The 13,051-nt window shown below is 33.9% G+C and overlaps 1 protein-coding gene across 1 annotated transcript in view; it reads left to right on the forward strand.

Annotated features, from left to right (window-relative positions):
• The first annotated feature begins 2,291 nt into the window (after positions 1 to 2,291).
• LOC150098992 (uncharacterized) overlaps positions 2,292 to 13,051 on the forward strand; it is a 700,419-nt gene continuing 689,659 nt past the window's right edge. The window contains exon 1 of the mRNA XM_090405788.1: positions 2,292 to 2,605. Within this exon, the coding sequence (XP_090261914.1) occupies positions 2,494 to 2,605 (112 nt within the window). The 5' untranslated portion in view covers positions 2,292 to 2,493. The remainder of the gene's footprint in view (positions 2,606 to 13,051) is intronic.

Genomic DNA, 13,051 nt, shown 5'->3' on the forward strand with positions numbered 1-13,051 from the left:
AGTATGACATCATTTAAAAATAACCCCTTAAGAATTATCTCCCACATGGCAGGAAGTAAACATATTCAAGAACTTATTTAAAAAAACATACACAAAACTACACTAAAAAGCACAGAAAATCATTTTAAACACCATATTATATGTATTCCTTAATATGCAAGACATTATTCTTACAAGAAGGCTACACACAATTTTGGACGATCTCAAAAAGCAAATAATTTTAAATATCACTCCTAACAATTTACTTTTATTTTCTTTTTCCTGAATAAGTCCTTCACATGCACTTTATACTTTAATTGGTTAATTTTCTAAATAACGAAATGCTGTGTAAACTTAAGTCTGGCCATGGCCTCGTCATAGCCTGTGCAAGGAAGTTCAACATGGTTTGAATTTGCATCATATAACAATATATTTGAACTCCATCCGACACGTTTGTGACCGACACGTTTGAACTGCAGTCGAACTTAGGAAATTTGCTGAAGTAAGGGAGGTATTTGTCTGTCAGTCAAATAGTTGTGGTAGAGAATTTATATTACATTCAGTTGACATTTTTCACTTATGAATATGTGAGGTAATCGGGTACTGCACTTTAATCATAGGTATTTATGGAAATATGTCAAACTGAGTATGGTAAGCTTAAACTATGTCCGTTTTTAACTAATAAGCCGCAGACAATGTTCACGCAACAAAACCAAACTGTCTCTAAATTCGTGGCCTTCACAATGATAAGATTCAGTACCGTGAAATTCTTAAAGATTGACTAAAGTGCCTTTTATTCTTTTCGGTTAATATACTTAGTTAATAAACCAATTGAAGCCTTTTAAAGAACCACCGGATTATATTATTCTATTTAAAGTTGTAAGGCGATTAATAATATAATTTAAGGCTCTGTCTTATTAGCTGTAATTAGAATAGGAACAGATAGTGACAAGCCCGTCTTATTGCACTCAAACCACTTTGGATGGGTCAACATAACTTCCCGATGTTCATCGTTGTTCTTATGTAAAGCGTAAATCGGTTTGTTTCATTAAAGGATAAAAATCTTCTGTATTTTCTCTCTCATATAAAATTGATTATCTCGATTAATATGGGAAATATTTCAGATAAACGTTTTTGACCTCATTGAACCCTAATCCAATTCCCGTCTTTTCCAGAGAAGTCACTTCGTTTTTTTTTTTCAAGTGCACTACATTGACTCTTTACATATTGTCCCAAAATCGCAACTTTCGTACCTTCAATACAATAAAACGACTAAAAATCCAACATTTTTAAGCCCTCTTTACACTCTCTCTAATAAAGAACTCATCGGACGCCTTTGGTTGCGAGAGTAATCAGCATATTGTGTCTCGATAGTTTTAACAGGAGTTCCGGCGCACATATCAAATTTAGCTGCTTTTTTGTAGAGTAATTCTACTCATTACACTTTTTTGTTATAAGTTAGTTAACTAGTTAGCTTGTTTTTGATAGTGGTGTTACTTTAGCGTTGTTCTGGAAGAATAATTTCCTTTGAACTTTTTATGGGAAGAGGGAGGGGTATAAATCATAAGGAAACAATATGCATGAGTGAGTTAATTCCGTTATTCTAATTTTAAGCAATATGTCTACTCACGTTATTTCTTTACTGAAACAAGCAATATGCAATGTTTCGTCTGCGAGATAATTCATGCATTTAACACACGGAAACACTTTGCCCTCCCGTTCCTATTAATTCTGTTGCTTGCAACAGCACACTGCTGTTGTTGTTTTTTTTTTTTAATTTTACTAACTTAATTATTAACATATATTTTATTTATGCGATATTTTTTCATTTCTTCCTCTGCAGATAATTTCGATACAGTATAAAAAGTTCAAATGATTATCGGCTATCGATAAAAATCATATATTACTAGTTGTATTAAAATAAGTTACTGCTGCTTATATGTAAATAAGCTGACTCGCGTTAGAGAAAAGGATAGCTAACTCCAAATGTCTTTTTCTCTGGGAAAAAAAATAATGAAAATGAATCGCATCTTGAAGTCATTGAGCTTCGTTCGTATGGTAAGCAAAGGAGTAGGGGATATAAAACATTAAAACTCCGACCCAATGATGATAGCAGAGAAGTTGACAGCCTTCCCCTCCCAGTTATGCGACCTCCACTGCTGTGACTGAACACAGACGCTTAGCATCAAATTACATTCGGCCTTTCTGTTTTAACAGTATGAGTAGGCGCTGTGGCTACCCCCTCAATTTACCCCTCTCATAAGATTTTGTACAAAAGGCTTCTGTCTGGGTGCAGAGTACCAAACAGAGAGGTCGGCACATTGCTGACTTCTTCATCAGTTGATATATCAACACAGAACACCATTCGTAGGTCGACGGTCGTTGTTCCCTTTTTGATGAGTTAAAATATCGTGTTTTTTGGATTTTGTTTTCGGGCCTGTTTGGCTTCCCCATCTAACCTAATAGTGAATAGTGGTAGCTGGATATCCAGCTACTAGATTCATATTCAAGATCATGTTGGTCTCCAGGACTTGTGTTATACCACTTTACTTCCTTGCCTGTACACTGTATCTTCTTACATGGGGTCAAGTACATGCACAGTTCTTCCAGGAATCTGATAATTTTGGTAAGTCTTGGTAATTTTCAGTGAATAATTAAGCTCAATTTTTTTAAAATATTTTAATAGTAAGATAGCATTTTCTGATTGTCCTTTAAGGGCATCAGATTGGATATAAACACTGCGCAGTCATATCGGTTATCTCTCTTGCATATTTAAATGTAAAGCGAGAATTTCCGTGTTTATTAAGGGGTGGGGAATCTCGCTTTCCCCAAATTTGTTTCGGATTCTGAATGAATGACTTTAGTTATTTAATGTTGTAAATAATACTTGTGGTTCTTTATCCAAGTATTCTTCTGTGCGTTTATTGAAAAAAAAAAGTAGGAAGTATATAAAAATCTTATTTAGCTGATTATTAAAATGTATTCGGCACTCGAACTTGCCTACTTTGATTTTTTTTTCACTTATTTAATTTTAGAATTTTAGCAAAAATTTGACAGCCTGTGAGCTATCAAAACATCGTCTCAGCTCACCAACTTCCGCTTAGAACCGCTTTTATGAGACTGTCATAGAAGGGTTAATCTGAAAGCGCCCTCTAGTTTTTTTTTTTTTTTTTTTGTTTTAAGAAAACTTTAAGGAGCGTGTTTGGCTAATCTCAAATTGGGTATTTTGCTGCAAAACAATTGAGTAGGATAACTTAGGGTAGTGCGGTGTTGAATTGCCTGAAGGGGAAAAATTGATTGACTAAATGATTTGCTGATATTTAGATCATAGTTTATCCAGCGATCTAGTATTTGTTATTTATGTGGTGTGGCAAGTCATGAAAGAAAGAAAAAAAAAAAACCTCCAATACGTAAAGAAATATTTTCGTAAATTTAAATACCTGAAATAATATATTAATTTTAAAAAAAATCCTACATTACATATTTGAAATAAAGAATGAGATGAATGCGGAACGTACACTAGCCAGTGTTTTAAGATGTAGCTTAAGACTCTTAGCATATGACCTTGTAAAGCTCTCTACTGTTCCCGCTATGATATTGCAGCGAAAAAAGAAAGTGACATTTCCGTTCTCATAATTATAAAACACATAGGCTGCGACAACTTACTCGTAATTTCAACAACAGCAAAAAAGTATACACCCTGCTTTCTTCTTCTTCTTTTTTTTTTTTTTTTAACATTCGCTCACCATTAATAAAGTTTAGTAGATTGAAAAGGGATTTTCATTATGCTGATCCGTGGTGCATATAATGATCGCCACTCGCATAATACTTGAATGCACTTTACACAAATTTTTAATTCAAGATATAAAATAATTTGCAGTAGATGAAATATTTTATATCCAGCTGCTTAAACTGTGGTCTTTACTCCTTGTATGATTCGCATAGACATAAATTTCATCAGTCAGTTAAATGAACGATACTTTATATGATGGAAAGATGCACTCATAAGTATTATACAATTATATGATTCATTGGTTAAAAAATGACAGTGAGACTAATTATTTTCTCATTGAATATGAAGTTTCTCTACTCCTTATTCTGCGTAAGTTTGTTAAAAAATAAAAATAAATAAATTGATTATGCTGACATTTTAATGCAACAAAGAAACAAGCGTCATATTCAGAAATTGTGGAGAAACATGACATAGTTCTTGATCCTTAAAAGCGAAAAAGAAAGATGCACCCTCGTTTGAGAAGCAAAAAATTAAAGAACAAAATACCAGCAGTGCAAGAAATCCTTAAGTTAATCACATCACTTATGGAGAAAAAAAATATACACAACACACACTGGATAAGCAAGTACATCTCAGTTACAGTAGCAATTAATTGCAAACGTTACATCAAAATCGACAGTGGTAACTGTTGTTCATGAAGCGAAAAAAAAAAAAAAAAAAAAAACCAGCATTTCCGACGTTATAATGCCAATTGTTGCATTTGATTTTTGGAGAACCCCCCTGCTGCAATGCAATACAATACAATATCTCATATGAGACATGCAATTTTAGCTTATTTGAGTAAAATATTATTACTTTGATTGCGAAAGTAATAACTTTCTCTAACATAATCAAATGAATACGGGCTCATTCCTGTAATGCATACAGCAACAGTCAAAACGTAAATATTCGAAAAATATAACTTTTCGATAACGAACGAAAGAAAATAAATCGCCGATTAGCTAACGGAAAGCATGTTTACCTTAAACTATCCTTCCGGTTATCGAAAACTAAAGGCCATTGACCTATTTGATAAGAGAGTGGTCAAGGACACTTTTAAAAAAAAATTAATGTATACGGAATTCAAAGCTAAATTCAGATAGACGCATAACTTGTTTTATGCATAATATATTTCAGAGATAGTCATATAATAATAACTGGTAGAGCCTCCCAGCAGACATAAACTCGCGTTAATTTTTATTTAAAAATATCCATACTTAAAAGTATATTAAATTATGTCAATAGAATTGTTTCATCACTACTTCACTGACGTCATCAGTGCTCTGGTTATGAATTGTACAGGGAAGAAAACAGTACACATACTGTATAATAATGTGCAGTAATGATATTCCGATGCGATGCAAATACTATAGTTAAGATTTACTCTTAAAGTAACTTGGGTGTGTATTATGCGCGTGCGTGACGACCAGTTTAAAAAAAACTCAAAATTTTGCACAGGTCCCAAGGAATATACCTAGTCTAGTCATAAATACTGTAACGACTTGAACAGTACATAAACCTTTTATCGATGAGTAAATCATTTAAAGCTTTCAGCACATACAAACCATGTTTAACATGCATATAGCAGCACTAAATGTTCAAAATGTCACCCCCTTTTGCCTTCACGCAAGGCCGATCGATGGTAGCAAGCACAACATCCAACGGAAACGCTGCCACTGCTCACTCCAAATCCACCTTCAGGCTGGAGATGCTGGTATAACGTTTCTTGCAGGCTATCTCTCAAGCTCCGATCCCAATTTGAAGTCCAGTGGATTTAGATCGAGACTTCCAGAGGGCCAATCTGATGGTGATATGTGGTCGAGCACATTCGCCTCCAACCACCATAGTGTGGTCTTTGCCTTGTGTGCAAGGGACTGAGTCCTGTTGGAAGACCTACTGCCTATCGCGAAACAAAGTGTTGTTCAGAGACTGTATTTCAGGTTTTAGCACAGTATTTATACACTTTGGGGTAGGTTCTGATCTCTTTCTCGCAGATGTGCAACTTGGATACCCCTAATACGTCACCCAATGGATTTAGATCGGGATATATACCCTGCTGTGTGACCATCGGGGTATATATATTCACTCCTTCTGGCGGTTAAACGACTCTTTAGTGATGAAAATCTTCTAATCTACGAAGATATTTCTTTTTCTGTTTTTCGCGTACCGCTGGAGAGATGACTTTTGTTTTTCTCTCCCTCTGTCGCATAAAAGTTAGGAAGTGTCCAGTAGAACGATGATAGGCTCTCAGCCCCCAAGTCATCAGTGACTTCGTTCTCTGCTGAACCGTCATCTCTCGCGACATCACTTTCTGCGTTCTCACAGGATTAAGGCGGAGGGATGAGTGTGTGTGTGTTAACTACACGACTTTTATTTTAATTAATAGATAGCATGGGCGAATGGATATCTCTGCTCTTTAATTAATAGATTGTGGGTCTGAATTCCACTGTGGACATGTATGCGTGTTGATTGTGAGTCTTTTGGTAAAGTTGAATGTCAATACACCATCTCTCTCTCTCTCTCATCGGATGTCTGAATTGGCTTGAAAAAGTTTCATCTTCTTTGGTGTCTACAACTGGGTTTCCGGATTATCTAAAAAAAGAATAATAATAAAGAACAAATAAACCGTATCCCCCACGGTACTAATGTATTATTACTAATACGCGGCACCTCTAGGGAGTCCAAAGACTCATCAAGGGAGAGCACCCACTCCATAGCTCTACCTCTGCCTATCAATCCACCAGCCAACAAACCGCAATTACACCAACGCTATCTACCGCCCGCCACCACAACTAGTATTTTCACAGACAATCACAAAGATCCAATCCCGCGGCCAGATTCGAACCCGCAGCCTTTTGACTGGAGAGCAGATATGCTAACCACTAGGCCAATCAGGCCGGCATTATAACTTTGCAGTCTTTCATGGGTGGGAGTTCCATAAAAATTCCACTCTATATTTCCAAGCAGCAATTAATTTTATCGTTAAAATTGCTTATTTTTATTTAGGTATTTATTATGAACTTTATATACATACAAATAAATTTGATTATTTTTTACCTAATTGTTTGCATTGCTTAGTCATGGTGAAATCAAATGCGGTTCTAAATGTTCCATAGAGCGAAGCATCGCATTAAATATCTTTTTTTTTTTTTTTCGAATGTTATGTTTAATACTTTTAATTTTTCGTACATGAAAATAGCTTCACAACTGCACCGAGATGAGGAAGGAACTTTTTTTTCCAGGAAAAACGTTCGACTGTAGAATTTTCAGTTTCAGACAATAATACCATTTAGGAACACAAAATGGAAGCAGTTGTCTGGCATTATTTCTTCCTAAAGTCTTGAATATCATCGCTAGCCTTGACCTGAATTAGTGACCACTAAGAGTTAATACCGCCTGCTACCGATTTCCAATAGCTAATTAAGATAAAAGAGTTGTGTGTACTCCTTTTTGGGAAATAAAAGGTGACAGAGTATTTATTTTAAATATTTGGGATCGCTTGTTAGTGCAAACTTTGTTTTAAAATAGCCAATGCAATAAACCCATACTACGTTAGTGTCTAAAACTTTAAAACCAGATGAATAATGCTCATTGGGATGTAAATAGTTGAAATTTATAAAAATTATGGTTGAGAATTTCTGCTTGTATGTTGTTGGCTAATAGATATTTAAGTTAAATTTCTCATTTATTTTTAATCTCTGTTTAATTTAAAATATTTAAAGAATCAGATAGTTCCCACCATGTGATTTACTTTGGTATCAGAAAGGCATTCAGACTTTTCTTTCATTCATAGTTTATTCATAATATATGATACAATGTGAAAAGGGAAAAGAGATTTACATTAAAAATAATAATAAGGTCTTCTAAGTCTTGAGCTAACTGGTAGATGTCAGATGGAGTTTTACAATTCAGCATATTGATAGTTTCACAGATGTATTGCCAAAATTGTTTACACGGTCTTCCTTTACGGCGCTTGCCATCTGCTGGTTTGTACAGAATGAGGGATTCCAAAAAAAAGTGAGATTTCAGGATTTCTGAATTTATGTCCAAGCCATTCGAGTTGTAATTTTTTGACTGTATTGACAAGTGGTTCTCGCATAGCCAGATTTAGTACAGTAGAATTAGTGACACGATCCAGCCAAGGATTAGGCTGAAACATGTAGTCCCAAAGAAGTTAATTAGATCTGTAGTTTTTTGGTGCTTATTGTCCAGGTTTGAGAACCATAGAAGATGGATCTACTGGTTGCATGGTATAATCTTAATTTTGTCTTTAATGATATTAATGATGATTTTCAGATGGGCGGAATTTCTTATGGAAGACGACAGCCAGCTAATAATTTATTTTATTTTATTTTGATTGGATATTATCCACATTACTTTAGTTCTCTGCAAAGTATAAGAAAAATAAAATAAAGGGAAAAGTAAATACTTTACTCCCCAAAAAGTACTGAAATTACTCAGACTAAAATTAAGTAGTAAATTCTTCAATATTATTTGATAAAGCCATGTTACCAATTTTTTTTTTAAGAATATTAGAAAAAACTGATGTGATGACTCAAGGCTTCAAGTTTCGTTTATCTGAACAGAGGTGGCATGGTCACACTCGATCTATCAGACCATCTTTCGCCTACGCGTCCTGCTTGTATATTATTACTTGTGGTGCGATGTGTCTGTGTAATGCTAAAACGTTCATTAAAAAAAAAGTTAGCAGTGGTACTTGAATTTAATTTACAATTTTAATAAGTAATTTAAGCGTTATTTATTCAGAAAGGTGTCTGGGTGATTTCTTTAAAGAATGAAAATAGTGGTTTCAAATTTTAAATTAGTTTGTCCTTTTATAAAAAAGGACATTGCATTTTTATTATTTTTTCTTATAATTTAAATGTAGAGTTATTTATATTAATAGTCTGTTTGTATTAATCGACATTGGGAAAGTTTTGACAGATATGTTTGTACAAAATAAAACCCACATTAAAAGATTTACCCACACACTTAAAGAGCTCGCTTGTCATTGATTTGAATACATTATCAAATACATCAATAACATTTGGTTTGGTTTGGCAACAATATATTTCTGAGCGTAGAAGCAAGTACTCTTGCATAGTATGTGAAGAAGAATAAATCGGACGGGATCACAATTTTATTTTTCTGCAAGATATGAAACTGAAATATCAGAAAGTTTCCGAGTTAATCTTTGGTGCAGAGTTATAATTTTTTCGTTTTCAGAAACTTAGAAAAATTTGACGTGTAACCCACTGTTTTACATAATAATACAAGATAAATTGAAAGCCAAACGGCTATTTTTCTGGCATCTTTAATAATAATTAAAGGGATACAAATCCCTTGTTGTTCAACTGCCAGTAAGCAAAACTCTAAGATCGTGAACTACGAATCTACGAGTTTCATATACACCGAAAAACTGGCAGTTGAACAACAAGGGATTTGTATCCCCTTAATTATTATTAAGGATGCCAGAAAAATAGTCGTTTGGCTTTCAATTTATGTTATACTATACGAATGCCATAAAGGTGTGTTTGTATATTATAACATAAATTGAAAGCCAAACGGCTATTTTTCTGGCATCCTTAATAATCAAAAAAGGTTGAAACCGGTCTGGGTAGTGACCTCTCTTCATAATGTAATTTCAGTATTACACCCCTAGGGGCTGTGTTTTTACATTATGAGAAAATATCAAGGATAGTGAGGGATCTTGCTCCACCTTTGCTTCGAGTTGCCTTGGTGTTGTACTACCAAGTGGTCATTTACACTTGGATTCGCCGATAGTTTTTCTGTATATATGAAACTCATAGATTCGTAGTTCTCGATTTTAGAGTTTTGCTTACTGGCAGTTGAACAACAAGAGATTTGTATTCCCTTAATTATAATAATACAAGATTGAAACACGAGATGCAGCAGCAGCGTACTCGCGTAACCAGTAAAATTAGTAGGCTTGCTGCCTACTAATTTTACTCTGCAATTCTTTTCGAATGAAAAATGAGTAAAGAATTTCTTTTTTTTATTCTTGGAAGATATTATTTGACTAGTTATTATATTGGATAATATCCAGTGATATAAAGCTTTAAATAAATGAGCTAACCGCCAATTGAAGCAATTCTTATTATTGTTTTAATTATAATTTAATTTAAATATTGAATTATACTATAATTCAGTATTTTCATTTCAAGTAAAATACACATTTTTACAACAAATATCCTGTATATTTGTTATATATTTCATTGAATAAAAATGACTTTATTAATAAAAAAAAAATATAGCCACTCCCTTCTTAGTTAAGATAGATCCTGATTTTGGCGTAATATTTATCTATTTACTCAAAATTGATATTTATTTTAATGACAAGAAAGTAAAATTTAAAGTAAAATACATAACAATCACCTCAAAATTTACCCGCTAGTCGCATGTAAGTCCCAGTTCTTTCTTTCTTGAAATTTTGTTGTGGTGGCTGAGGCAACTGGCTTGCTATTGTTCATAAGAATGCATCTTATATTTTTCTTTACGCACAAACGCATGATATATATATATATATAATTATCATTGATTTTATTGTGTCAATATACGACTGATTTTCTCCTTGCTCCATAATAAACTAAAGAGAAACTTCTTTTTAAAGACAGTGTCAAAATAAATCCAACAATGATTTTTGTCTTCTCAAAAGACATGCTTTTCTCCCGGAAGTGTTGGGAAATTCCAAAATGCAATTTTTCCTTCAGCATAACCTTATGAGAAGTAGAATAACCTCCCCCCCCCCCCCCAAAAAAAAAAGCTTGAATTTATCCAAAAAACCGAAAATATGATCGGTGATTAAATCAGATGTTTTGACTTTTTTTGGATGCCTTTTTTTTCTGGTGAATAGTAACGAATTACATTTCAAACTAACTTCGTGTCAGTGATTGGTGCTATCATCCAGCAGTATGACATATTTAACTTGATTTATCTGTTTACTGATTTATTCTTTATTTATTCTGTTAACTGATTTTAAATCAGTAATTACTTATTTCGTTGCCAATGGGCAGATAACATTCAGATTATTACTTATTCAGAATTATGACAAGATATACGGTTGGTGGTAGTTGTAGTAGGCGGTAAATGGTGTTTTGTGTGTTGATGGTAGTAGAAGTTGAAGGATTAAGAAGAGGAAATGGCGAGCTGTGTTCAGTGGAGTGCCATCCCACGATGAGTCCTTGGACTCTTTGCAGGTGTCACGTGATAACGATACCTAGTTGACACTGCGCTACAGCGCACTGTACACAGTAAAGTGCTTTGGTTATACGCAATAGCAATATTACTGTTGGCTCTTACACTTTTCGAAAAGGTAAAAAGCCTAACATTTTGGTAATAGAAACAAATCTGTATGATTTACAAAGTTTATCAGGATATACTATTACTCGTTGTTTTATAAATGTTACATGAAAACTTTTCATCTTGGAACTCGAATATTGAAAAACGGAACATATCGGCTTCCGAAAGCATATCTTGGGGACGCTAGGACATTTTTTTTTGTGAAAATGGGATGGATGAACACCCTGACTTACAAGTTGGCCGAGTGAGAAACTTGTCTAGGTCCTTGACCTCATAAGAACAACTGTATAACTGTGTTTACGTATCGCAAGCGCAGTTTTACTTATGGCGGTCATTAACTAGGACACACCCTCGTGGCATCACTGTGCGCGGGGGGGGGGGGGAATGAACTGCTAGGAATACATTTTTACACTTCGTCACAATCATTTAGATTCGAAATATAGTAGGTAGATCATAGCTGAGTGAGTCATTCTGTTAAGTTCCGAGAGATACTTATCATTAACTGACTAATAGTTTACTGCAAAAGTTTTTATATTATCACACTTGTATGCTTCAGGAAGTTGCTATTTTTCACACCACACTGGCAAAAATCACAAAATTTTGAAACCAGAAAAGTTAAGCAAAACTTATATAGTAAATATTAAGCCTTAGTGCATTGTCAGATTGTATTTGGTTCTATTTCATTAGCTACTGAAGTATATTTTTGTAATTTGACAACTAGACTTTCAGTTCTCATTAGTGCGCTATTTCGAAATTTATTCTTGTCTGCGTAATTATATTTCGTGAGTAGCACTTTCTTGATTGAATATACATTTTGACTCGTAAAATATCTAATGTATCCTATTAAATGCGTACTTGTGTGTATAAGTGCAACTGTTGATGAGACGTGGGAGGGTTCAAAGCCTGGGGATCACATCAGTGCTCAAATTTCCGTAAATACTGAAGTGGAAGTTGGACTCGATCACCCGTTCCTTTGCATTCTGATAAAGCATAAAAATACTGAAACTCTACTGAAATGTAAAATTTAACTTGCGCTAAAAAATTCTCAACAGAGATCACAAAAGTTCCCGAAAAAAAAACGGTTAATTAAATTTGAAATAATGTAATTTGTTTTACTGTTCGAACAGTAAAACAATAATCATGCGGAGGTTTCTGTGGTTAAGAAGTTCAATCGAATTATTTCGTTTTGTGACCACATTTTTATTTTAAAAAATACTGCTTTTTAAAACTAAACAAGTACTAAAAAACAAACCCGACAAGTTTCGTTAGTCGTCAAGTAAATCAAGTTTGGTCAGCATTTATCAAAAATTTACCCAGTTCAGACCTCGGACAGAGTGAAAGTGAACCACAGAACGCGACATCAAATAGCATTGTTTCCAGCTAACACGCGTTAACGGTTGTATAGATCTGTTATTCGGTTTTTTAACGAACTTTTTTGATGTTCATAATACCAACAAATGAACTTGCTTTTTTCGTAATTTCTTATATTTGTGCTTTAAACCGTTAGTTATCTTTACCCTTGAAGATGTTAGTCTGACGACTAACGAAACTTGTCGGGTTTGTTTTTTAGTACTTGTTTAATTTTAAAAAACAGTCCTTTTTAAATAAAAATGGGGTTACAAAACCGAAATAATTTGAGCAAAATAATAATTTCTTCATAACAGTGAGGAAATTATTACGGTAGGCAACTACAGCCATTTCATGTTCCTAAAGCGTAACTGGTATTAATGTCTGAAACTATAACTTTTACAATAGATTTTTTTTTTTTTTTCCTGTGATTAAAAACACGAGTTTCCAGGAAAGAAGAACCCTACTTGTCTGCGCCAAAGATCTAACCTTGAGCCCCAGCTGAGTAGCAAACGTAGACAAAATTTCTATAGTTGGTGACTAGAATCGAAACTATAGTGGTTTTTTTTTTTCTGGTTCTTTAGCGTGATTAAAAAATAAATAAAATTGCTACAAGCCTCATGATTTAATAAT

This window comes from Typopeltis vanoorti, chromosome 15 (assembly GCF_054136105.1).
Source record: "Typopeltis vanoorti isolate ZY-2024b chromosome 15, IOZ_Tvanoo_1.0, whole genome shotgun sequence".
Classification (NCBI taxonomy): Eukaryota; Metazoa; Arthropoda; class Arachnida; order Uropygi; family Thelyphonidae; genus Typopeltis; species Typopeltis vanoorti.